Source organism: Hoplias malabaricus, chromosome 17 (genome assembly GCF_029633855.1).
Source record: "Hoplias malabaricus isolate fHopMal1 chromosome 17, fHopMal1.hap1, whole genome shotgun sequence".
In the NCBI taxonomy this organism is placed as follows: Eukaryota; Metazoa; Chordata; class Actinopteri; order Characiformes; family Erythrinidae; genus Hoplias; species Hoplias malabaricus.
Genome location: NC_089816.1, coordinates 19430631 through 19455875, shown reverse-complemented (window position 1 = coordinate 19455875; position 25245 = coordinate 19430631). Strand labels below are relative to the sequence as shown.

The 25245-nt window shown below is 45.1% G+C and overlaps 1 protein-coding gene across 9 annotated transcripts in view; it reads right to left on the bottom strand.

Moving 5' to 3' along the window:
• The window catches only part of prom1a (prominin 1a), an 81495-nt gene that overhangs the window by 40095 nt on the left and 16155 nt on the right, over window positions 1–25245 (bottom strand). For 7 of the 9 annotated variants that reach the window (XM_066648956.1, XM_066648958.1, XM_066648957.1 and 4 more), the window contains exons 2-3: window positions 2413–2471; window positions 949–975 (exon numbers count right to left, since the gene is read on the bottom strand). In XM_066648956.1, coding sequence (XP_066505053.1) covers window positions 949–975; window positions 2413–2471 — 86 coding nt within the window. The remainder of the gene's footprint in view (window positions 1–948; window positions 976–2412; window positions 2472–25245) is intronic. The other 2 variants (XM_066648960.1, XM_066648961.1) reach the window with 1 other exon arrangement.

Genomic DNA, 25245 nt, shown 5'->3' with positions numbered 1-25245 from the left:
CTGCAGTGACACTGACGTGGTGGTGTTTTAGTGTGTGTTGTGCTGGTGCGAGTGGATCAGACACAGCAGTGCTGCTGGAGTTTTTAAACCCTGTGTCCACTCACTGTCCACTCTGTGAGACACTCCTCCCTCCTGTTGAGCTTAAAAACTCTAGCAAGCACTGCTGATCAAACATCCACTCGTACCAACACAACACACACTAACACACCACCACCATGTCAGTGTCTGCATTACGACAGACACCAATTGATCTGTCTTTGAACACTATGTTTAAAGATCTGTGGACACTGCTTATCACAACTGAACTCTGCAACGTGTTCGTGTTCGATGTTTGAGCTGCATATTGTCTCTCTCCAGAGAAAAACCTTGTATCTCTGTGTGTGTGGATGGTTAGTTACTGTCCTCCACACTGTGTGTAAATTTCATGACAAATGACCAAAAGAAACACTCCAAAATTAATCTTTAATTAAATCCTTTTGCACTGACTTCCAGTGAAAGTTAAGAAGGATTTCCTCCTCCTCTAATGCTGCTATTTTGGAGATACATGTTATGCTTTGGACAGAGACCATATGAGCCACTGTGTTTGATGCCATTAGTCGGTCAGAAGGGTGTAATATCCCCAGGCTTTGAGCTCGGCTTCAGTGATGAGCTGAAGTGGTTTGTGTGAGCTAGAGCTAATAATCCATCATCAGCTTCTTACCTTCAGCTCCAATAAAAGGTGAAGGACAAACTGGTGTCCACATACGTTTGGTCAAATAGAGAATAAAGGAACAGAACAGCCCCTGACTCAAAGCACAGTTATGATGGATGCTGCTGTGGAGGAAGTGCATGAGGAGGTGCTACAGTGTGTGGAGTGAGGTGGAGGGACTAGGACGAGGAGGGAGGTTATAAAGTTAGGGGTGATCTTGGGGTGGGGTTATAGAGGGGTCAGCTCTGTGCACACTTTACCTGCAGTGTCAGAACAATGTTCTCTGGCTGGGAAGAGCCAGATGATGAGAGGCATGCAGAAAAAAAAAGGAAAAACAAAAATCACAGGAGCAAAACAGATGATCAGAAAAAAGCAACAGCCAAATCAAAGCCGCACTTAAGAACCAGGAGCGAGACACTGCTCCCCGCTCCTCCTCCGGGCTCCGATCCAACGCCCTGCTGGGATCTGATGAGATCTGACCGCAGTGTCCAGCGCTCCTCATTCTTAAGCGCACCCAGGCGACGCAAGCTGAATCAAAGGGAATGAGCGAATGCTTACAGAGTCTCAGCATTTCTCACGGCTCTTTATGAGCTCACACAGAGGAGCGCCGTCTCATTTTCCAGGACCAAAATGACTCTAACAACACATCCAACGGTGGTATTTCAGATCAAACTGTGACATAAATTGCTTTATAATTTATGTTCTATTAATTAAGCTCTGAGTCTGTTTTTAAACCCAGACCTGGCTTTAATTTTGAATTAAATGAGCTTTAGTTTATGAAAGTGAATTAACTCATGCAGAATGTAGATGTGCTATAATAATATAATAGTGTAGAGGTGCTATAATCCTTTTTTGGTTGTGACTGTGGCAGTGTACACAGCACAAGGTTATCACTCTTTTACAATAAGGCTACATTAATTCAGGATACTTAAGACAGTCATAAACATAAATAAAAGGTTTAATGAGGTCACAATTAAAGATTAAATAATGACAAGAACTAACAGTAAATAACATAAAATCCTAAAATTCTGCTAATTCTTATTTCTATCATTAATTAATGGTTAATTGGGAGTGTACTTTATCATTTAATAAGAATTATTACTGTCTTGTTACATAATATTGCCTTAAAGGAACACTAGGTAAGATTTGGGTTTTTACTCCTGGGCTCCACCGAGTGTAATTCATTCTTAAAGTACTGTACTGAAATGTGTGCTCTGAGGAGAACACCAATTACACAGTTGTGTTATTTAATCTGAGAGATGACTGCTTTGGCGAGCACTATGCTGAGAGACGAGGGAGAGGTACAGACGAGCTCCTCCATCTCTGATGCAATGTTCAGCATGTGCTGCACTGTGAGCTCTTGGGAGACTGATGAGACATGGTCAGTTCATTATTGAGTGGCTTGTCTTCAACATCTCTCCTCTGCTCCGTAAAAACACACAGTGACTTCAAAAGGACAGATGAGGTATAATTAAGGGCCATTACAAAAACCCAACACTTTGTCCACGGCTCGAAACGGGAGCTGATGCCAAAAGCAATTAGCAGCTCTCCCTCTGCAGTGGTATAACGGGGGCAGAGGGTGGGAGAAGAGCTCTCCTCCCTTTTCACAACTAATTACTGGCCAGTGGGAGAGGAGATATAGCGAGACAACGTCCCCTCAGATTAACCGAGCTGGGGCAGCAGCAGGAGACACCTGTTCGGTCAGAAGCTCTACACCCTCTTACCTTCTGGTACTCCGACTTGATGGCTCCGAATTTATCCTTGGCCACGCGCACGACCAGATCTGCAACGACAGGGAAAACAGAGCCAGTGTGAGCAGGTTGTGGGATGTTACATAACAACATTCATCTGCGAGCTTGAGAACAGTAACAATGCAGCCACTGTGGCCTGACTGGCTCGTTCACTGAGAGTCCAGCAGCAGCCGTAAATGACCCAGCATCACACAGATTTGTGCTTATATACAGTAAGATTCTGCAGAGTCCAGTACAGAGGCTTTGTGATTGTTAGCTTTGACTGAGGGCTCTGCTGTGTTTGAGATAACAGGAGGACTATAGAGAACAGCAGCCACATTCTTTAACATGCAACACAGGGCACCATAGACCATCCATGACTCTAGGTCTGTCCCAAACCCTACTGAACTCCCTAACTAGGCACTGACTCCTTAGGCAGCTGTTTAAGTCGGCAGAGTTCTGACGGTCATCTGTCCTCATGAGGCGGGTTACTGAGACGCTGTTTTTAAAGAGCGATTGTTACCGCCCACTGCACGCTACTGGTGTTTCCTATCCTCAGCAGCTAGTGTCGCCTCAGTGTTTCAGCGCCGTGGATGTTTAGTCTTCACATTTGTACCGCAGTTTTAATCATTTTTTTCTGGGACAAAAGTGAAATAGACAGCTGAGAAATGGTTCGATGCCGCATTAAGATTAAGGTATCTCAGTAGGCAGTGTATTTAAGATGTCCAAGAACTGGGACAGCTCACGTGTTGGGAGCGTGCGCACTAAGAAGTGAAATGCTCTCTACGTAGACAGCTCACTAGGTTTTGGGACAGACCCTCTACAACTGTACGACAATCATATCATTCTTCAGTACTTTTAGGGAACATAAATGTACCATATTGTGTATAAACTGTAGATTTCTATTTCTATTCATTTTGTTTTTCTGTTGATTCTTATGGATAGTTAAACACACTCCCCTCTCCTTCTGGAGAAGAGAATGTAATCAACCTTGAGGGAACACAACTGGACTCTAACACCACTGCTGTACCTTTAAAGATACACTACACTGTTTGTAGATTTAGTAAACAATAATGTTCCCGAACGGTACACATTTTTCTGACAGAGTATGATCAACTTAAACTAACGGTGTAGGCAGATTTTAAGAAACGTCTGGTTGTCTGCATTTGATGAGAACACAGGTCCAACCCTAACCCTGAATCTGTAGTTTGCCCTGTCCACTCTGTCTCATCCCCACCTCCATCCACACCCCTTTTATCCGAAGTTACGAGGCTGTGAAAAAGGGCTGAGACACATGTCTGAGATCTGTCTCTCACGACGTGAGACCAGTGGAATGGTGTGTCCATCTCCGTTCTGTGTGGAACTGAGCCATGGTCACTCAGGAGCAACCGTGTATTTCATAGAGAGATGAAGAAGGCTTTGTGGACTTTATCTTCTCAGCTTCAGGGTGAATGATCTCTGCCCACAGCTCTGGGTCAATCAGGGCTTGTTCCAGAGTGGGCTGAGACTGTTCTGAGCAGTGGGAGAGAATCAGATGGAGAAACAGGAGAGTTTAAGAAGAGACACAGCATCCAGGACATCCCTCAGACCCCAGTTCATTTCAGAGTCGCTGTTTCAGCTGATTACTGAAGTGTAAGTTCATCTTCAGAGCCACGGCTCACTGGTTACTTCCACACTTTACTGTTACAGTACACTTCATCCTCCTTGCTCTGAGATCATATGCACATCTGGGCCAGTCCACTGTCTTTATCACAATTCTCTCTCTCTCTCTTTCTCTCCTGCCAGAGCCATGTTTGTTCACAGCGAGTGACTGAAATCATCTCATTATTAAACTCATCTGCCAGATGGAGACAGAAAGAACATCCAGCCTCAAGAAACAAAGGCTAACAGCGTGAGGAACAAACAGTGAAAGAATTCCGTGCCCTTCACTAAACACAGTGCTTACACACTTCCTCACTTCGGGGTCATCCCCTGGCCCTCGGTTCCCAGGGCACTTTATTAGCTCCCTGAAACATCTAGAAAACCATGCTTATGTTTCCAGAGCCTGCGGTTCCTTTGTGTACACTTGGAAACTGACCTGTGACCCTGGGCCCTGTGTCCCTCACTTTAATTTTCTAGGAAATAACACTATACTGATGCCACACTCAAACTTCCTTAAAACGTTTGTTTGTGTGTCCATCAATAGATCTCCACCAGTTTTGATGAGAACGGGGTCAGTTGCTTGGTTCCAGCGCTGCTGTGGCTGAAGGGCGGAATTGAAGGATCATAAACAGAGGCACAAGGCACGGAGAAGCAGAAAAAACACGAGAAATGAGGAGGGCTTGTGACTGTGATAAACTAATAAACACAAGCAGAACAAACTCAGACTAAAGCTTCCTTTAGAGTCCTTCTTTATCAAACAAATCAAATCAAATTTATTTGTATAGCGCTTTTTACAACTGATGTTGTCACAAAGCAGCTTCACAGAATTCCAGTAAGACAAACATTTGACATGAAATGTAAAAAAATGTAAAAACCCCCAAGTGAGCAAGCCAGTGGTGACAGTGGCAAGGAAAAACTCCCTCAGCTGAGGAAGAAACCTTGGGAGGAACCAAGGCTCACAAGGGGTGACCTATCCTCCTCTGGTCAATCTACTGGTAATAATAGTTAGTAGTCCGTGAGAACTTCAGTGTAGGGGCAGCTTCAAGGCACTTTTCCACCCTTTAAAGAGAGTGCCTACAACTGAGGGGAAACACTGTTCTAACATCTGCATTTTTTAAGGTGGAACGCTGTGTTTGAGGGAGAAAAACAACTTCTGATTGTAAGCGGCTGAAGTGCAAATTGTCTGTAAGTGTTTATTCACTGTTTGAATTCCCACAGATACTCATGTGTAACTCGGTCTGTTTAGTTTTGTAGCACTTTCACTCTGTGTTTACTTTCATGCAGTTAGTGCTCTCCTGAATTTAGAGTAAGTTCCACCTTAAGTAATGTAACTGTAACAGCAAAAATAAGTCAGTGTTACCCCCCTATGGAGCAGGAATAGAGCAACATCCTCATCTCAGTTGGTGCTTTTCAGCGTTTGGAGTCTCTCTGTTGTCTAAAAACCTCCAGATGGCGTTTCTCTGCCATGAGCAGAGAGAGAGAAAGCCTAGCATACCGGACCCAGACACTTTGTTTGTTTACCCATTTACAGACGCTGGGGCTTCGTAAACACATTAGAGCGGTTTCCAGAGCAAACCGACTGCAGAGAAGCACATGGAGAGGAAACACACTCAGAGTTTTACAGAAAAGTATATTTTTATTAAAATACCTTTAACAGAGAAAAAACCTCTAATGTCCAGGGTGGAAAAGTGATTCTCACTACTGAATAAAAGGAATCTTTTAGCTCTCATCCACATTTTTTAAATCTGAATATTTTTCAAAAAATTGATGTCTCTGTTTGTGTTTTCAAATAAATCTTCATCCACACAAACAGCATTTTTTGAAAATGTTCATGTCCGCACAAGAACGCACTATTCAAAAAAGCTTTTTTTTTCTACTTTATATTCTGTCGCTTCTACTTTCTTCTGTCTCTCTCTCTGACACACACACACACATCCATGGTCCTGAGCTGAACAGAATAACAGTTTGTGAAAATGCTCTGATAATGTACTGAAACAATCCTGTGCTGCTCACAGTGTGACGTCAGCACTTTCAAAAAGCTCTGATTGTTTTAAAAAATATTTTCAAAAACCTTCATGTTTAGTGACCTACAAATCCAGACCAGAGTTTGGGAGACGCGTGGACAGATGTTGGAATGAGGGAACGAGAGAGAAAAAGATCGAGAAGATGAGAAGAGAGGAAGAAAGTCACAGAGGACGGAACACAGCAGGAGGTTCTTCTTCACTTGGTGCAATGCAGGGCTTTGGAGTCCAAAAGGAGCGGCGCTGCGGGAGAAAGAAATGCTAATCACATCACTGCTAACAAGTGCATTTCTGACTGGCACATGTTCTTTTTTCTCCCTCTTTTATCTTCTTTCAGAGTTGTGTGATTTATTATTGAACTGCGGCCACACTGTTGTCTGAGAAAGAGCTCAGTCCCGAATCAGCTTTCAACCAATTAGACGTCTCTCTTCATCGTGTCTACACACCGCTGAGGGAAGTGTCTTTATTCTGATGGGGATGGGTTCCAAAAGACGCTGGGGTGGTCTCCCACTTTCCCCTCCTCTGAGGAATCCTCTGCTGTTTTTGTTCTTAGAGAGAAATCCTCACTGATAACAACCAAACCACTGCCTACGTTCACATTACCAAACTGAAGTAACTCAAATCTGATTTTTTTCAGGACTGTGTGAACATGCCAAATCTGATTTTGTCAAGTCACATTTATATGTGCTCCTAGATCCATAATAATCAGATTCTTAGGCATGCGACATGAATGTGAACTGTCAGATCGGATTTCGTGCGCCTACAACAGAGGAGACGCCCAAGCTGTATTCCAAATTTAGCCATGCTCCCTATATAGTTCCTTTTACAGGTTATATAGTACACAGTTTTATAATTCAACGTACAGCACAATATGTGAGTGCAGAAACATTATTTTATGACCTACACTGTGCACAATGTAGGGTGTAGTAGGGAGACATTTGAGAATAAGCCTATTTCTGGGTGCAGTAGTAAAAGCCATCTGCGATTTATAACCCTCACATCCAATCGACGAGCTGTTTGCCACCCTCTTGAGCTAAATGCAATGCACAGCATACACATCAGATACATCACATCTGTTTTTCCAGTTTTAATACAATGAGTCGTCTCCTAAATACGAAGTTTTATTGTTGGTGATGGAGACAATGAGCATAAAACTTTCAGATGTGTTCACATTAAAGACAGATACAGATTAATTACATTTATAAAATGAAAACGTCAAGATCCGCCAAATCTATTCACAGCAAAACCAATCGGGATATATGAATGAAGCTTGTAATGTGAATGCACCCTAAGATCCAGACCACTTTCCCAGATGCAAAATCATTAACAAAGCATTCTCACTCCAAGAGTTTGCACCTGCTTTACATCATTCAGAGTCAAACAAAAGAACAGAGGAGCAGTGATGTGATCTGAGGTTATAGAGAGGTCAGAATGCTGGAAGTAACCCCAGGGGTTTGATAATAGATGTTCCTCACTTTAATATTAAATATAGATGGTTGGTGAAAGCAGAAGCATGTTATTGTGCTGTGAGGTGAGTTTTGTTAAGATTTAGTGCGTCAGAATGAGTAAAAGTGCAGGGTTTAGAGAAGTGGGCTTGGGTCCAGAAGGTTGTGGGTTAGTTGTCCCTTCAACCCCCTGCCCCCAGCTTTCCTGCTGAATGTGGGGATTGAAGGGACAACATCCACAGCTGTTGTGCACCTAACCTTAATTGCCCTAGTGTATGTGTGTGAGTGTGTGTTCACTGCAATTGATGGGTTAATCAATGGTTATACATTCCACGATGAGAATAAAGTGCTCATTGTAAACTTCCTCACTGAATCACAGACACATTTTCTAGCCACTTCTGACACAACCACACTGAAGCTCAACACTTGGAGGAGAACACTAACTACACAACTCTGTTAGGTAAACTGACATTAAAAAGAGGCAACAGGGAAGAGGGAGGGCCATCCAGCCAGTGTGGAGAGACTGTGTCCACTCAGGAGCTGAGTCTACACCAATCATAAAGTGTGTCTGTGTCTGTGTGTGTTTGTGTGTTAGAGGGAGAGGAAGCGAACTCTCTCTTGAATACTCCAGTGCTGAGAAGTGAGGAGAGAAGTGAAGAATGATGTGATCAGATCTGTGGAGTGAGAGGTGAGGAGAAAAGAGAAGTGAAGAGAGATGTGAGCTGAAGTGAGAATTGAGGAGAAGTGAGGTGAAGAGGAAAGGGGAGAAACTGAGCTCTGAATTGATGGCAGAAGTGGAGTACGGATGAGTGAAGAGTTGATTAGAAGAGAAAGGTGAAAAGGAACTTGTCACTTTCAATCCCTCACATATTGATCTAGCTTCTAGCTCTCGCTCTCTCCGTCTCTCTCTCTGTCACACACACACACACACACACACAAAATCGCACACCATGCAAAGTATGTCCTGAGGAAGCTTCTCTCTCAAATTTAAAATGTAAAAATCTTGCTGTTGAATTGGAGCAAATTAAAAAAAAATTACTTAATTAATTCACTGTCTGTAAGCACTGTCTTCTCTTTCTGCCCATTGTCCTCTGTGAACAACCCGCCCCCTGGACACAGGCACTGAGTTTTTAATTCTCTCTCCTAAACTCTCTCTCTCTCTCTCTCTCTTTTCTCTCCCTCTCACCCCACTCTCTCTATTCTCTCCTCTCCTCTCTCTATCTTCTCCCTCTATCCTCTCCCTCTCTCTCTGACCTGGTTTGTTTGCATGTGCTCCCATTCATCCAGCAGGAAGTAAACAGACCCCGGGGCTCAGCAGTAAACAAAAGAGAGGTTGGAGGGTCCAGTGACTCAGGATTGTTTCTCTCTCTCTCACTCACACACACACACCTCAGTGCCAGCACACAGTGGGAATCAGTGTCATTCTTACAGTTCTTTCTGCAGCTTAATCGCACCTCAAGCAAGTTTTCTACAGAACAAAGCGTTTGGCCAGAAACACAAACCCTGCGTTTAAAGGCGAATAAAGGAAGGAATCAGTGAGAAAAGAAAGCTCATTTTGCCACGCACACATTAAATAACACTTTGGAAAATACAGAAATCTGTTATTACCATTTAATCATTTCACAATTTGCTTTTATTAATAAATCCAAAATATTATCCAGTTCAGTGCGGCGGTGGGTCCGGAGCTTACCCGGAATCACTGGGCAAAAAGCAGGAAAACACCCTGGAGGGTCAGTCCTTCACAGGGCGACACACACTCACACCTACAGACACTTTTGAGTCTCCAATCCACTCACCAACGTGTGTTTTTGGAGCATGGGAGGAAACCGGAGCACCCAGAGGAAACCCACGCAGACTCAAGGAGAACACACCACACTCCTCACAGACAGTCAACCGGAGGAAACCCACGCAGACACAGGGAGAACACACCACACTCCTCACAGACAGTCACCCGGAGGAAACCCACGCAGACACAAGGAGAACACACCACACTCTTCACAGACAGTAACCCCAGGAAACCCACACAGACACAGGGAGAACACACCACACTCCTCACAGACAGTCAACCGGAGGAACCCACGCAGACACAGGGAGAACACACCACACTCCTCACAGACAGTCACCCAGAGGAAACCCACGCAGACACAGGGAGAACACACCACAGTCCTCACAGACAGTCACCCAGAGAAAACCCACGCGGACACAGGGAGAACACGCCACACTCCTCACAGACAGTCACCCGGAGGAAACCCACGCAGACACAGAGAGAACACAACACACTTCTCACAGACAGTCACTCGGAGGAAACCCACGCAGACACAGGGAGAACACACCACACTCCTCACAGACAGTCACCCAGAGGACACCCACACAGACACAGGGAGAACACACCACACTCCTCACAGACAGTCACCTGGAGGAACCCACGCAGACACAGGGAGAACACACCACACTCCTCACAGACAGTCACCCGGAGGAAACCCACGCAGACATGGGGAGAACACACCAAACTCCTCACAGACAGTCACTCAGAGGAAACCCAGGCAGACACAGGGAGAACACACCACACTCCTCACAGACAGTCACACGGAGCGGGACTCGAACCCACAACCAGGTCCCTGAGACAGTACCTGCTGCTCCAAGTTATTCAGGTTTATTTTAATTTTAATAATAAAAGAGTCATCATTAGTGTCAGGTGAGAAATGAAGCCTCATGGGTTTGGTCCGCGTTGCTGCAGGAAAGAGGGGTAAACTCCCAGTGAAGGCAGTGAGTTCACGCTGGGCATGGTGTGGCTGCTCCACCGTGTCTCGTTCTGTTCAGCTGTTTCTCTGTGATGTGGAGAGCTAACATCTGCCGGCGCTAATGGAATGAGTCCTCTTTCGGAGAGCCCTGGGTGGGAGGACGCTCTCCAGCTTGTTTGACTGATGTGTTTCTGAGTTTGTGATGATGAGCTTCTCATCGGTGATGAGCGTGTTCTGTCGTGCTCCTGGAGGACTCGAGCCACCGAGAGCGCTGCACTGGAGTCGTGTGTGTGTTTCTGTGTGAGATGGTGGAGGAAGGCTGTGTTTAGGTGTGTGCAGTTTGTGTGTGTGTGAATACGTGATGTCACTGAACCCTGAGGGTATCGGCTGTGTTTGCCAGACAGAGACATGAGCCACAAGCTGAAGGAATATTTTAGAATGAAGCTGCTTACGCCACATATGTGAAAAGATAAGAGTACAATTTTTCTTCTCAGTAGAATCACAGGGCTGTTTTTGACGGCTCTGTGACTTTTAAACCTGGCGCCCTCTGAGTGAGCAGTAAGTGGGAGGAGCTGTGGGGTTAGTAGGCGGAGCTTATTGCAATTTCTATGACATTTTCATGAATTCAGACGCACTCTGGCGTCTCTGCAGCTGCATTTCACTGTAAGGGAAAAGATGTATAAGTTATAAAGGTGGACAAAGTATTTCTTGAATTCCATGTTTTTCTCAGTCTCCTCCGTATATTCACCTGTCCACATCCTTCCCTCCCACTCCCTCCAGCATACGATCTGCCTACCACGTTTGTACTCTCAGAACGTGTAACTCCGTGTCCTCCAGCGAGAGAGAGAGAAAGAGAGAGAGAGAGAGAGAGCGAGAAAGAGAAATAGAAATAAGGAGCGTCCCTCTCTTCGTTCCCCAAAAACACCCCGCTGCTGTTATTAATATTTCATTCCACAATCTCCCAAAGGTGGCTGTGAAGACACGTAGACTTGAGTGTGTGTGTAATCCACATCTCAAATCACCACAGCATCCCAGGGATGTTACACTCAGCCCAGGCTTCCACATCAAGCTACAGAATATCTGACACAGTGAAGAGAGAATGCTCCAGGTCCAAAAATGTGCAGCATGCTGAGGCTAATTTCACACAGGAGACAGAGACTGTGATCATCTGTGGTGACCAGAGCACAGGCTGTGCGTTCTGACACCACTCTGAAATCAACTTCTATAGCTCTTTCAGAGGCACCTGAAGCCGTGGACATTCCTCCAAAGGTCAGCCTCCACCTCGACGATGCTCCAGCAGTTAATCAGCTCTGGTCCTGTTAGGTAGAGAGGAGACGAGAGGGAGGGACAGAGCCCATTTCTGAAGACGGGGACAGAGAGAGGGACCACAGGAGCAGATTCAGGACATCTGTGTCACATCAAACCGGACCCTGTTCCAGGAGCTCAGAATCCTCAGAATCTTGGTTTTACGTCTCGTCTGAAGGACGGCGTTGTTTATTCAGTACAGTGTCCCCCTCACTGCATCCAAGCATTAGGATCCAAACAGAGCACAGGGACAGTACCCCCTGCTGGATCCAACAACACCACCTCCATCACTACCCAGGTTTTCCCAGGAGGAGGTCTCCCATCCTGGTCCTGGCCCAGTCCTGCTGAGCTCCAGTGGACCAGCAGGTTCTGGTTCTGAGGTGCTGTGAAGAACAGATCAGAGGAAATCCACAAACTGTGAAATCACAGTGAAAAGAAATCATACAAATCCACAGATTTATTCCCACTCTGACAGCCTTATTCACATAGACAGAACCTGGATTTGATTAATCACTCGGCCGGAAGGAAAAGGATGTGGAGTTTTTAAATGTTTGTGAATAACACAAATTCACACAGGAGGGAGATTCGGGGAGATCTGTAAAATAAAGCATCAACACTATAACTCTGTGTCTCTCCAGCTCTGTATCTCTCTCTCTCCCCCTCTGTCTCTTGTTTATGCCTGAAGCCCTCCTCTGGCCATGGGTGTAAAACACAGAGATTAGCGGTGCTGCGTAATGGATTGGATTGAATGACTGGGCCATTAGCCTCGCTGTGTAATTGATTTGAATGAAGGTCTGCATCACAGACACAGTCAGAGACTTGAGAGCTCTACAGCATCCCACGAAGAGAAGAGAAATACAGTCAGTCATGCAGCTTTAAACTCATTTAATATCTGTATTTTCAGGTTGTCCCAAATCCTGGGTTTCAGAAACAAATTTCCAAGGGCGGTGTGCATTCAAGGCTCACCTCGAGTTTCTCTCTGAGTTTGGGGTGTTGTCCCCCATGTGCAACCAAACATGAATCAACTTTAGCTACAAAACCTGCCACTCTTCCCATCCCTAGAATGGGGAGTACACTGAGGTTTTTTGAGATCCACTGGAAATAGAGGAGTAATAGAGCTTTTCCACTGCAGGGTTCCTACTCGACTCGACTCGTCTTTTCCACTCCTGGAAAGCAGGTTCTTGTTTAGTGGCTGTTCTCTCGTGGTTCAGAGCAAGGCGAGTAGGGACTAAACCGTGGTGTGTAAACCTTGCAGAACGCTGATTGTCCAGAGAGATTCGTCACTCTACGCCACGCAACGCAGACGTCCAGCACCAACTCTCCATCTGTAAAATCTCCAGCTGCAGCAGAGATCACGTTTGTTTGTTTTTATCCGACTCACGACGGCAGCTCGTAAAATTACGCTGTGGTCTTTTGAAGAGGTTCAAATGCTCCTTGGATCGTTGGTAAAAAACCAACAAGGCAACGAGCGAGTAGAGCTGAGTAGAGAATGTACCACATAGTGGATAATGGAGGATAAGACTGGTGGGATATTTACTGGAGAGAAAGAGCCATCTGTATTCACAATCACGTTTACATCAGACTCCCATTATCACCACAGACATCTAAGAAGCGGGAAAAGCTGGATTAATCTCAGACAGATCCGTTTCCATGGTGACGTTCAGCTCTGCTCTCATATATATCCTGCTCTCAGTGTCAAACACCTTAGGAGAAGAGACACAGTTTCAGCCGTAACCACACAACCACACACAAAGCTACCTGCACTCAGCAAGACACAGGAGAGAGAAAGAGAGAGAGAGAGAGAGAGAGAGAGAGAGAGAGAGAGAGAGAGAGAGAGAGAGAGAGAGAGAGAGAAAGAGCGCACAGGGCCAAGTTAACTTTCTGAAATCAGAGTGGATCCTGAGTGATCCGTAGGGAATGAAATTCCCACCCAAAATCTTTAATTCTCCAACTGTGAGATGACCAGACGCTCAGGAACCAATCCTCAGTGTTGCTTTAATGGACTCACGTCTTGTGTGTGTGTGTAATCACATGTATTTCAGCTCCCATTTTCTTGTAATATTATGTAATTCCACAAGGAATATTCACTCATCCAATAGAAACAGAGCGCAGCAGAGTTTTCCGACGGAGAAGAAAAAGAACAACCTCCGTCTACAACAATAACCAGCTCCGGCAAACACAAGGCAAACCGCACTGTACTGTAACCATGCAACCGGTCACCAAGGAGAGGAGAATGGCCTTCCCTCGCTCTCACAGGCAGAGAGAGAGAATGAGGAGAGAGGGATGGAACAGGGAAAGAAATGCAATCTTCTCTTTCATGTGAAGTGCTAATAAAAAAGCATTAATTTCTTGAGGAGGTTTAAAGCTTCAGAGATGAGTTTATTCACGAAGCAGAGCGAGGTTTATAATCCAACAGAGAGGAACTCCAGGCTTAGAGAAAGGACAGGAGTCTCTTAGTGTGTGTGTGTGTGTGTGTAAACATTAAATTTTGTTTATTCTGTTCATAAAAGTCTGTTTAAGAAACACTTTGTGCTCTTTCTGTACATGTCCAGCCGACTGTAACAGAAGAGGTCAGAGAAAGGAGAGCAGAAAAGAGCCAGACACTCAGAGTGACCTCGGGGAGAGAAGGACACTTTGTAGAAACAGAAACACAGCGTGGGATTTACCTCAGAGCAGAACACATTTCAGTGACCGACATAATATTTTCAAACCGTCTGCAGCCCAAATAAACAACTTCATTCTGTTCTGTACATAACACAGTGGAATAAGAAGAGTTAACAACATGGAACTGACCCACTGTCCACCTCCAAAACCATTTTCTCCTCCTTCAAAATACTAACCCACATCAGCAGCAGAGAGCGCATTAAACCGTGCCACTCCCAGAACCTAGTTTCCCGGTGTCTGGCCCACACTGCAGGATGAAGGTGCTGGTTTTGAGGCCGATTTGCTGCTTTTATGTTAAATGTAAATGATGATCTTCCCAGATACCCCTGTGGTGCGTGGATTCCATAACCTAGTCGTTACTCCTCCGCTCTTCCCCCAGTGCAGTTGGCGCTCTAATGGAGAACCGTGAATAGGGAACGTGTTCAGTTTTTGCGATTCAGAGTCCTGTAGTGTGCCTGGGTGCCGACTCTCAGGTGTGAATTGCCACTTTAATGTCAGGCCTGAAAGAGTGTAAACCAGTCAGAGCCGAGCGAGGGTTACAGCACCACTGCTGTCCGCAGGGTCTGTTTAAATCTAGATAAAAAAAAACTCCTGAGGTTTAGGGATCTGAAGGTGTGTGGTGTGTCTTCAGGGCGGAGTCATAACAGACCTGACTCATTAATATTCACACTCTCCTTCTAAACTCAAACTGGCTATTTCCACTGGGGGTGCTGTTTCAGGTTTTTAGAACTACACAAGAGACACAATTCCTCTTCAGTGATGGACTGCTGCTCTGTCCGGAGTGTGTTCCTGCCTGGCACCAAGTGATTCCGGAGAGGCTCTGGACTCACCGTGACCCTGATCAGGATGAAGTGGCTTCAGAAGATGAATAAATGAATGAATGAACAGGATTCCTGCCTTTATACCCTCCTGTTTATAGCCTGTGAGATGTTGCAGAGGTGTTGCACACCTCACTGTGCATCGTATTACTCCTGAACTCACCAAATAAAGCTATACATCAGAGAAAGTTTACAAAATTGAATGAATGCAGCCTACATCAACTTTAAATACAACATTTTAGTGGATGCTTTCTTTTTATTCCCTGAGTTATTCATTTATTCATGAATAAAAGTGTCTGTACTGATAAGAGCATGTTCACACATGCACTGACTTTTAGATATTAGCTGCACCTAAAGGAACACTATGTTATATACTTCAACCTTAAAATTACAGCTGGACTGGACTGAATTTACACAGAGTGAGTGGAAACAGACCTGAACTGAACGGTGGAACTGAACTGAATGCTGTAATACAGAATAACTGCAGAATAAGATGGTGTTCATCACCAACACATTCACCCTGTCCTTCACTGTAAATGCCTCATGTTTGAGCAGAGTTTTGCTCCTGTGTCTGAAAAATCTGAAAGTTCTCTTCCCAAAGAGTGAAACCTGCGTTATTCCCGCGGGACTGATGTGGAAATCACAGCTCCATTCCCTGCTGATTAATTTAGCCTTCACCATCTTGTTTGGTTCATTCCACCGATCCTTCTCCCCCTCTTCAGGGCTCTACAGGGACAGCATCCGCATCATCTCCAGCTCCACATCTTTTTTTTTTAGTAATGATCAATGCCGCGCTCGCGGGAGCAACACTCCCACACCAGAGGTCACTGCCAGAGATTATCACTGTTTCTGACAAAAGATTCACTCTAAGAAGCCATAAAAACATCAGAAGACACGCGTCCCCAATGTCCCTCGTCCACCTGACACGGGACAACAGCTAGGGGTCCTCGCCAAAGCTTGAGCACATAAGGTCATGTGAAATTATTTGTCACTTTTCTATGTGGAGAGAAATAAAACCTGTGCGAAGTTAAGGAACATTTTATTGCAGATTTTTTCATGAATTAATTAATATATTTATTTATTTATTCATCTACTGTAAGTGTTCACTGAGAAACACAGCAGACAGAGCACAATACACTCACCCAGTCACACTCACACACACACACACCTGTGGACAGTGTCACACACTCACCCAGTCACTCACTCACTCACTCACTCACACACACACACACACACACACACCTGTGGACAGTGTCACACTCACCCAGTCACTCTGTAAATCTAGAGTTCATCATGTGAAGGCGCGTCTCGTTTTACACATACACTGATGTCTAATGTTATTTTGCCATTTGCAGGTTCTCTGTAGATTTTCTTTATTTCTGTGTAGAACCGAGCAGCAGAACCCTGAGTTTACTCAGACCCAAAGCTGTGAATCTGAATCACACCAATCCCACCGAGTCCAGACCCGCGCTCCACAGATCTGTGCTTTTTTCTCAGGCTTCAAACTGCTCCAAAAAGCTGAGTTTAACCGTGAAACACGGGACGTGACGCAGATGAACCTCAGACAACTATCCGAGCAAGCTTTCCCTGACCAGAGTGAGCCTGTTTTACCATGCTGCAAATACATCAAATGACAATGGGACTCACGGGCTGACCTACTCTAATCTACGTGTCCTATATAGCAGCTGAATTTAAATCAAACATCTTGTATTTTTAGGTCCAAGGCTAGTGACGTTGGCGGCAGAAAGTGTGTTACTGATCATCTTTGTAAACCTGTGAAATCTTTCCTGGAAAGAGAACAGGGGGGAGTGTGGGTTCAGGACGGAGAAGAGTCTTGAGCTTAGATTGTCACATGACAGGAAGGCCAGAGGTTGAAGACAAAGCTTGAAACACCTGTGGCATGGACTGAATTTTGAATACAGTGACCATATGTCCTCTTTTTCCTGGAGATGTCCTCTTTTTGGAATTCAGCCTTTTCTGACTCCAATCGCCATTCTTTGTGTGTGTTTTAACACTGATTCCTCTTTAGGTCCCGCCTTCTTGAAAACCAGCATTGGTCAGTCATGCCTTTTTCTACCCAACTTTAAAAGTTACATAGTGCAGTTTCTGCTTTCTTCAGTGCTGAGCCCGGAGTAGTAAAAACAGAGGCACTATTCTCCCGTTTACAGCTCAGCGAAGCATCACAATGATGCTACTACCTAGTGTTACACTACTACCTAGTGTTACTTTAAACATTCAATAACACAGTGCAGGAGTTTGTCTGCCGCACGCAGCCATCCTGCTCCAAGTCCCTTCTTTTTCAAAAACCAAAACATGGTTTTAGTTGAGTGTACGGAGTCAAATCTGATGCAGGCAGCTACTGGACCCCAGTGAAGGGAGCTCAACAGTGGGGTTGAGCACATCTGAAGACTGAAGACCAGCTGTGCTGCTGTATCCCAGATGAGCTGAAGGAGCCAGATGGCCCTCTGAGGAAGACCAGCGAAGAGCGAGTTACAGTGGTGGAGACTTGAGTCAAGACTGACAGCATCTTTCCAGTTTAAATCATTGATAATTTAGCACTGAAATGTCAGAACGGTGTCCATGGTTACTGGTAAAAATCTAAAGTGGGCAACACAATTCCACAGCTCACTACAATGTTTCCATGGTTACTAGAGGTGCACTCTTCACAATTCATTTCCACAAACACTGATCTGAATAAATGTAACTCCCCTCCCCGGAGTTAGTTTCCTAAACAGAAAACACGGGATAAAACGAGTCATTCTGATTCTCTGATTCTGCCCCGCTTCTGACGTGAAGCGCAGAGACTTTAGAATGGCCCCGCCCCCTCGTCTGAGTCTGTCTTATCACAGCGCTGGACCCGCGTTTATGTGAGAGTGCAAAGACGAAGTTAAATGCAGCCAAACAGACACAAAGAGCATGGAGAAATAAGATCACTGAGTAAAAACGAAGAAGAAAGAGAACCGAGCAAAAACAACCAGAGCTTCTGCTCCTTGCTCCTCACTGCTGTGCACTCGGGGTCGGGGTGAACAGCGAGCGGCTCATTATCATTTAAAGGAACAGGTGCTGAAAGCGGGCATTCTAAACAGGGCTGTTCACAGACGGTTCATTATGAAACAGTACTGTGTTCTACTGGGGAGACGAGGGGGAATATGAAAATAATATAAATATGAGCCTCCTGTGCTTCATAGAATAAAACCTAAAAACACTGTTTCAGTGATAGGAAGCATAACTTATTGTAAACAATAAAAATCTGTGCCTTGTTTTCTTTTATTTCTTCTCTGAACTCTGAATATTTCCCCAGAGCTGCTGCAGGAACGCTGGTGTTTTCCAGAGCTGAGCTGAGCTCTGCTGCTGGTGAAATCTTGGTGCTGTTGAGGAGATGTTGGTGTTTCCCAGTGGAACCCTACTCTGACGTTAGTGATGTCCGTGGGCCTCTCCGTAAGGTTGGGTGGCGTTATAAACAGACCCATCCCAGCTGGGGCAATGGTGAGTCATTATCCAGCATTAAAATTAATTTCAATCTGCCACAAAGAATACAGATTAAGAAGGGACGCAGTCCCAAGTGGTCAGAACAGGCGCTGTCCTGCAATCTTTCTGATCAAAGAAACACGCATGAGAGTTTCAGTGTAAATCTGAGGTTACATTTAACTTTCACTGATCAATAAAGCTCAAAATCTCTCTGATCAATCTCAGTGTTTTGCAGGAGAAGGAAAACCATGGTCAGCAGAACTCTCCAGATGTCTGTCAGTACATGAAATATCTCTGGAGCTGTGGAGTCTGATCTAAAGTAGGTTAACTACCACCGAGATGGACATGATGCCAGTGTGTAAAGGAGTGTATGAATGTAATTGGCTCTCTCTCTCTCTGAGAGAGAGAGAGAGAGAGAGAGAGAGAGAGAGAGAAGAGAGAGAGAGAGAATCTGTGTTTACAACTGACTGGGTTTAATCTGTGGCTGCAGCTGACCACTGACGGCACGTGCCTCTGAACCAGAGGCAGAAGGAGCAGAGAGTGGGAGAGAAAACGTCTCCGAACCTCCATTCAGCAGCAGCTGCTCCACAGTCTCACACTGCACCTCTGTCCCCATCTCCGTCTCAGTTTCTGTCCCCAACTATGCCTTCACTTCACACAGCACCCAACAAAAGCCAAAGAAGACTTTCATATCTTTCATTTTCAGCCAAAATGATTTTCATCATCCATATTCAGGCAGGAGCATGGGGCGGTGATGTCATGTTAAAGGATTAAAGTCATAATAATGTCATTGGCCAACCAGACTCCTAATGACTTCAGTAAACACATATGAGCATCATCCCCTGTAAACAGGAGGACTGTGGATATCCTCTATATTATTAGTGTTTCTGTCCTTTATAAGTGTCACAAAAAGGGCGAGGCACAAGGGACAAAGCAGAGGACAAACCAGGACAGAACATAAGCAAAAAGCAGAACACCCAAGCACAGACAACCAGGAAAATAAGTGAGAACGTGCAAAAAGGGACTCAAGACTATGACAGAACAGAGAAAAAATAAGATCTGAACTAGGAAATTACAAGAATGACAATAGACAGGTGAAAAGTCTAAAATACAACGGGCAAAGACTAAAATGTCATGCATTGAAAATGTTATAAATTTATTTTAGAAATGTTTTAAAAACGGATTTCCGTGAAGTAGGGGAAAGATATATTTTTTAATGTATTTAACAAGTATTTGGACTTTTAAAATCCTCCCTTTGCTGTTAACAACCCACCCTTTACATTAAACAGTCATTCTATAATGTTTTTCAGCTGGAACTACATGTGATATCCTACCAGTTTCTTTAATAGAGTAATTCCTAAGCTGTGATTTACCGTAAGTAAATTTCACTCGGATGTGGACATGAACAATACATGTACTGTACATAAGAAATACTTGTGAGTGATATATTTTGTCACCTACAGGCCTAGTCTAATACATTCATTCATTCATTCATTCATTATCTGTAACCACTTATCCAGTATCCAGGGTCGCGGTGGGTCCAGAACCTACCTGGAATCATTGGGCGCAATGCGGGAATACACCCTGGAGGGGGCGCCAGTCCTTCACAGGGCAACGCACACACACATTCACATCTACGGACACGTTTGAGTCGCCAATCCACCTACCAATGTGTGTTTTTGGACTGTGGGAGGAAACTGGAGCACCCGGAGGAAGCCCACGTGGACACAGGGAGAACACACAAACTCCTCACAGACAGTTAGTCTAATACATGTAAATCATTTTTAAAAATACTTTTAATTTACACATCTTTCACGGTTTTCCAAGATTTTCCCTCAATATCCGCGATATAGCGGCCATAAACTCCTTTAAAAAACCTGCGAAGTAGTAAATCCGCGAAGGATTACAGTATTCAAGGGCGCAGCAGGCAGTGTCTCTGTCACAGCTCCAGGGTCCTGGAGGTTGAGGGTTCGAGTCCTGCACTGGGTGACTGTCTGTGAGGAGTGTGGTGTGTTCTCCATGTGTCTGCATGGGTTTCTTCTGGGTGACTGTCTGTGAGGACTGTGGTGTGTTCTCTCTGGATCTGCGTGGGTTTCCTCCCACGCTCCAAAATAGGTGGTAGGTGGATTGGAGACTCAAAAGTCTCTTAATGCCAGACCCTTATCTAAAGACCACTGCTTGGTGCAGCCTGTGTGCCACCTCTGGATAAATCCCCATTAGATGGATTTACTGCTGTGGGTTGACTAAAGAGATCAAGGCTCTGTTCTGAGTGTCTGAAGAGCCTCTGGAGCAGGGAAAAATCCCCAATTCATTCAGTCACTCCTCCTCGGGTCAGTTAGGGTCCTTGAGGTGTATTAAACTGATAAAACTACAGGATGCGATAATGACGACTCCAGGTCTCTCAGGTATAGTCAATTCTTACTGATGAGCCTGGTTTGTTTCTATGGAAACATGAGTTCAATGCAACAAGGAGCCTCCAACGCTTCAGGCTTCAGGGTTTAACTGAGAGGATTCATCCAATTTAGGTCTGAAACTTCATTCAGATCACGGTGTTTCTCAGGGACAATTATTGAGGTCACACACTGCGCTGTGGGCAGATGGACGAAGAGAGTCTCATGCCATTTAAAGGAATATTTTGACCAAAAATAAATTTTACAACACTTTCCACTGACCCCAGCAGAGACCCACTTGGAATCTGAATTTTGCTTCATTACTTTACAACAAATGTTGTAATGTTGCTAACAAACACTGGAAGTCAATAGTCACCCAAATAGCCCAAATGATTTCTTTCTACATATTTTTTTTACTTAATGAGTGTCTGTCAGAGTCAGACCGTCCAATCCGAAGATTTTAGGCTACTTCATCACGCCCCCTTCTCACTCAAGCAAACCAAACGGAGTAGGGGAGGGCGGGCGGGACTAGATTGTGAATGAAACGCTTCTCCAAATTCTATGTAAGCTCTAGAAAAACAAAATCCCGGATGTTTGTGAAATTCCGCCAGGACGTTTTTTTAAGTATTAAAAAGAGGACATGTCAGAGTAAAAGAGGACGTCTCGTAACTATAACCACTACACACTCCGCTCTGAAACAGCCCTCACTCTCATTCCCAAACAAACATAGCATCCCCAACAGGACAGAGAGCCTGGTGCATCATTTCTACAGTGATATGAGACATGGAGCACAGATAGTTCCGATTCTGCTCTGATTTATTTCACTCTGCGCAGTGTGAACTTACACACGCCAGGACTCCTCTATCACCACAATTACACCCGGACTCCAGCAAAGCTGTGAGGGAAGAGGTGATGCTCTCAGGTGTGCAGAGCTAAAAGCCAAAGCTATTTATGCTTAGAGGAGAAGATACATCGGTTTAAGGGGGAGGGGGAGGCAAGTGTGTGAATGCTGACAGTTTTTCCACTGTATCCTTCACTTGCTCTGACTTCAGGTCTTTGTTTACTTCTTGGGTGAAATCCAACCCATGCCATGTGTGTGCGTGTGTTTCTCTCCCTCTCTCTCTCTCTCTCTCTCTCTCTGTGTGTGTGTGTGAGGGTCAGATCAGCTAGCTCTGCTAAAAATAAGTATTTCATTCAGAGTCAGAGCTGCAGTTGCCCTCCTCTTTCAAGCCAACAAAATACCTGACGTCTCTTCTATCCGATGTCCAATAATGCCCTGCTGCAGCGATCGTTTGTCGGGTTTTTTTAAATGTTAATGTGACACAAAAGCAAGAAAAGCATGGTCTAAATCTGCGACACAATCCAGAAGAGGCTTAGCCACAGATCCCTGAGCCTTTATTGGGGCTTCAGCTCTCACAGCCTCCAACTTCATTCTCCTCTGAGGTTTTTATAAATGATAACATCAGAATGATCCCCATCTTCAACAGCTGGTGTGCAGTGAGAGGACTGACGCTGATGGACATTGGCTCATCTTCCAGCTGGGCTCCAGGCTACTCCATAACGTCCTGAAAGAATGTAAAGCACTGTGGTGGTCTAGAAAAGCACTTTAAAAGTGACACACCTGTGCACGTGTGATGATTCTGGAATTTACATTGTGAAAGTATGAAAATATTCCTCTCTGAAGTAAGGCCAGAATTAGCAATCCACTATTTACAGAGAAACACCAAGGCTGTGTCTCAAACTTTGCCCTATTCCCTATAAAGTGGACTAGTTTTGGGGTTATGCTATTTAGCAGTGGTGTCTAAAAACATAGAGCATAATTTTTATTGCACTCCAACAATCCCATAATGCACCATAATAAAAGCACCCGGAGGAAACCCATGCAGACACAGGGAGAACACACCACACTCCTCACAGACAGTCACCCGGAGGAAACCCACACAGACACAGGAGAACACACCACACTCCTCACAGACAGTCACCCAGAGGAAACTCACACAGACACAGGGAGAACACACCACACTCCTCACAGACAGTCACCCAGAGGAAACCCACGCAGACACAGGTAGAACACACCACACTCCTCACAGACAGTCACCCGGAGGAAACCACGCAGACACAGGGAGAACACACCACACTCCTCATAGACAGTCACCTGGAGGAAACCCACGCAGTCACAGGGAGAACACACCACACTCCTCACAGACAGCCATCCAGAGGAAACCCACACAGACACAGGGAGAAAACACCACACTCCTCACAGACAGTCACCCAGAGGAAACCCACACAGACACAGGGAGAACACACCACACTCCTCACAGACAGTCACCTGGAGGAAACCCACACAGTCACAGGGAGAACACGCCACACTCCTCACATACAGTCACCTGGAGGAAACCCACACAGACACAGGGAGAACACACCACACTCCTCACAGACAGTCACCAGGAGGAAACCCACGCAGTCACAGGGAGAACACACCACACTCCTCACAGACAGTCACCCGGAGCGAGACTCAAACCCACAACCTCCACAGCTCCTCCCTGGAGCTGTGACAGAGATGTAGGGAACCATTTCGAACAAAAGAAAATACAAGTACAAAAAATAAACAAGTATCAATAATCACACACACAAACACACATCAGTGTGGATCACAAAGGTTATCTACATTTTGTGACACATTTCAGGATCTGAAACAACAGCCGAAACTCCCAGCTGAGAGAAAACTGAAGGAAAGTGTCTGAGCTCCACAGCGACAGATCCTCACATCATCTCCACCACAGACCGGGATCAAATCTAAACACACGTTGTCTACTGTCAACTTAAAGATTATTAGCTGCAGCAGAACTCTTCAAACTCGTACCACTGACAGGCGACAGGCTGGGGGCTCGGGGGGCCTGTGTGTGTGAGTGTGGGGGGGAAGTGGGTGGTTAGATCTGTTGCTTAGAAACTGCACGACTACAGCACATGATGAGGAAAGCCCCAGGAATGATGCATGCGCAGCATGCTAACACAACACTAACACCTTAAAGGGGCAGAAGAACAGATTTGACTCCGTTGTGGCTGTATAAAGAGTGTCCAGGACAGGGACCAGGGAACAGACCCTCCCTGAATAACAGGCTGGATTTGGAAGATGAAATTTCATATGACTTTTTAAAAATGCATCATTTAAGTATTTATTTCATTCATTCATTCATTATCTGTAACCGCTTATCCAATTCAGGGTCGCGGTGGGTCCAGAGCCTACCTGGAATCATCGGGCGCAAGGCAGGAGTACACCCTGAAGGGGGCCCCAGTCCTTCACAGGTCAACATAGACACACACACACATTCACTCACACCTACGGACACTTTTGAGTTGCCAATCCACCTGCAACGTGTGTTTTTGGACTGTGGGAGGAAACCGGAGCACCCGGAGGAAACCCACGCGGACACAGGGAGAACACACCAACTCCTCACAGACAGTCACCCGAAGCGGGAATCGAACCCACAACCTCCAGGTCCCTGGAGCTGTGTGACTGCCACACTACCTGCTGCGCCACCGTGCCACCCCAGTATTTATTTCATACATTTTAATTAATCATGTCAGATGATGCTTTTGGACTTTATGTGCATCTGGATATTTATGAAAAATGTGTTTAATGAACGGTTTATGCGCAAATTAATTCTGCAAGCGCTTCATAAATGAGGCCTGATTAATCTGTATGAGCCGTCGCAGAGCCTCGCTGTAAACCAGCCAATCAGAGCACAGGATAAACTTGTCTCATGGACCATGATTGGCTCTAGTTCTTCTGAGTCAGGGTCCTAAACTCAACACACTCTCATCCAGCTGTTAGCATCGAGTATCGCTCTCTCTCTCTCTCTCATCTCTGATCTGGACGCTGGCCACTCACCCTGCTCTAGACATGATTAATCTCTGGTACTTTGAGATGCCCTAAATCTCTAATTTACATAAAATAAAGCTACACATCAGGGACAACTAGAACAACATCTGCACACACACCTTCACGCACACACACACACACACGCACACACACACACACACACACACATGCACACACATGCACACACACACACAGCACTAGAATCTGGAATTCAGAACCCAGAATATGAAATATTCATCAGTCATAAAACTTTAATTCAACCTCTCTCTCTCTCTCTCAAACACACACACACACACACCGTTGCTCTAGTTGGAAGGCCAGTTAGAGAGACCACTTTAAAAAGATTAAAAGCCATCTGAGGTACAGAGTTAGGGTCAGGGTGTAGACATGGACTTCACTGTTATTGTGTTACAAACTCAGTCACCCAGAGGAAACCCACACAGACACAGGG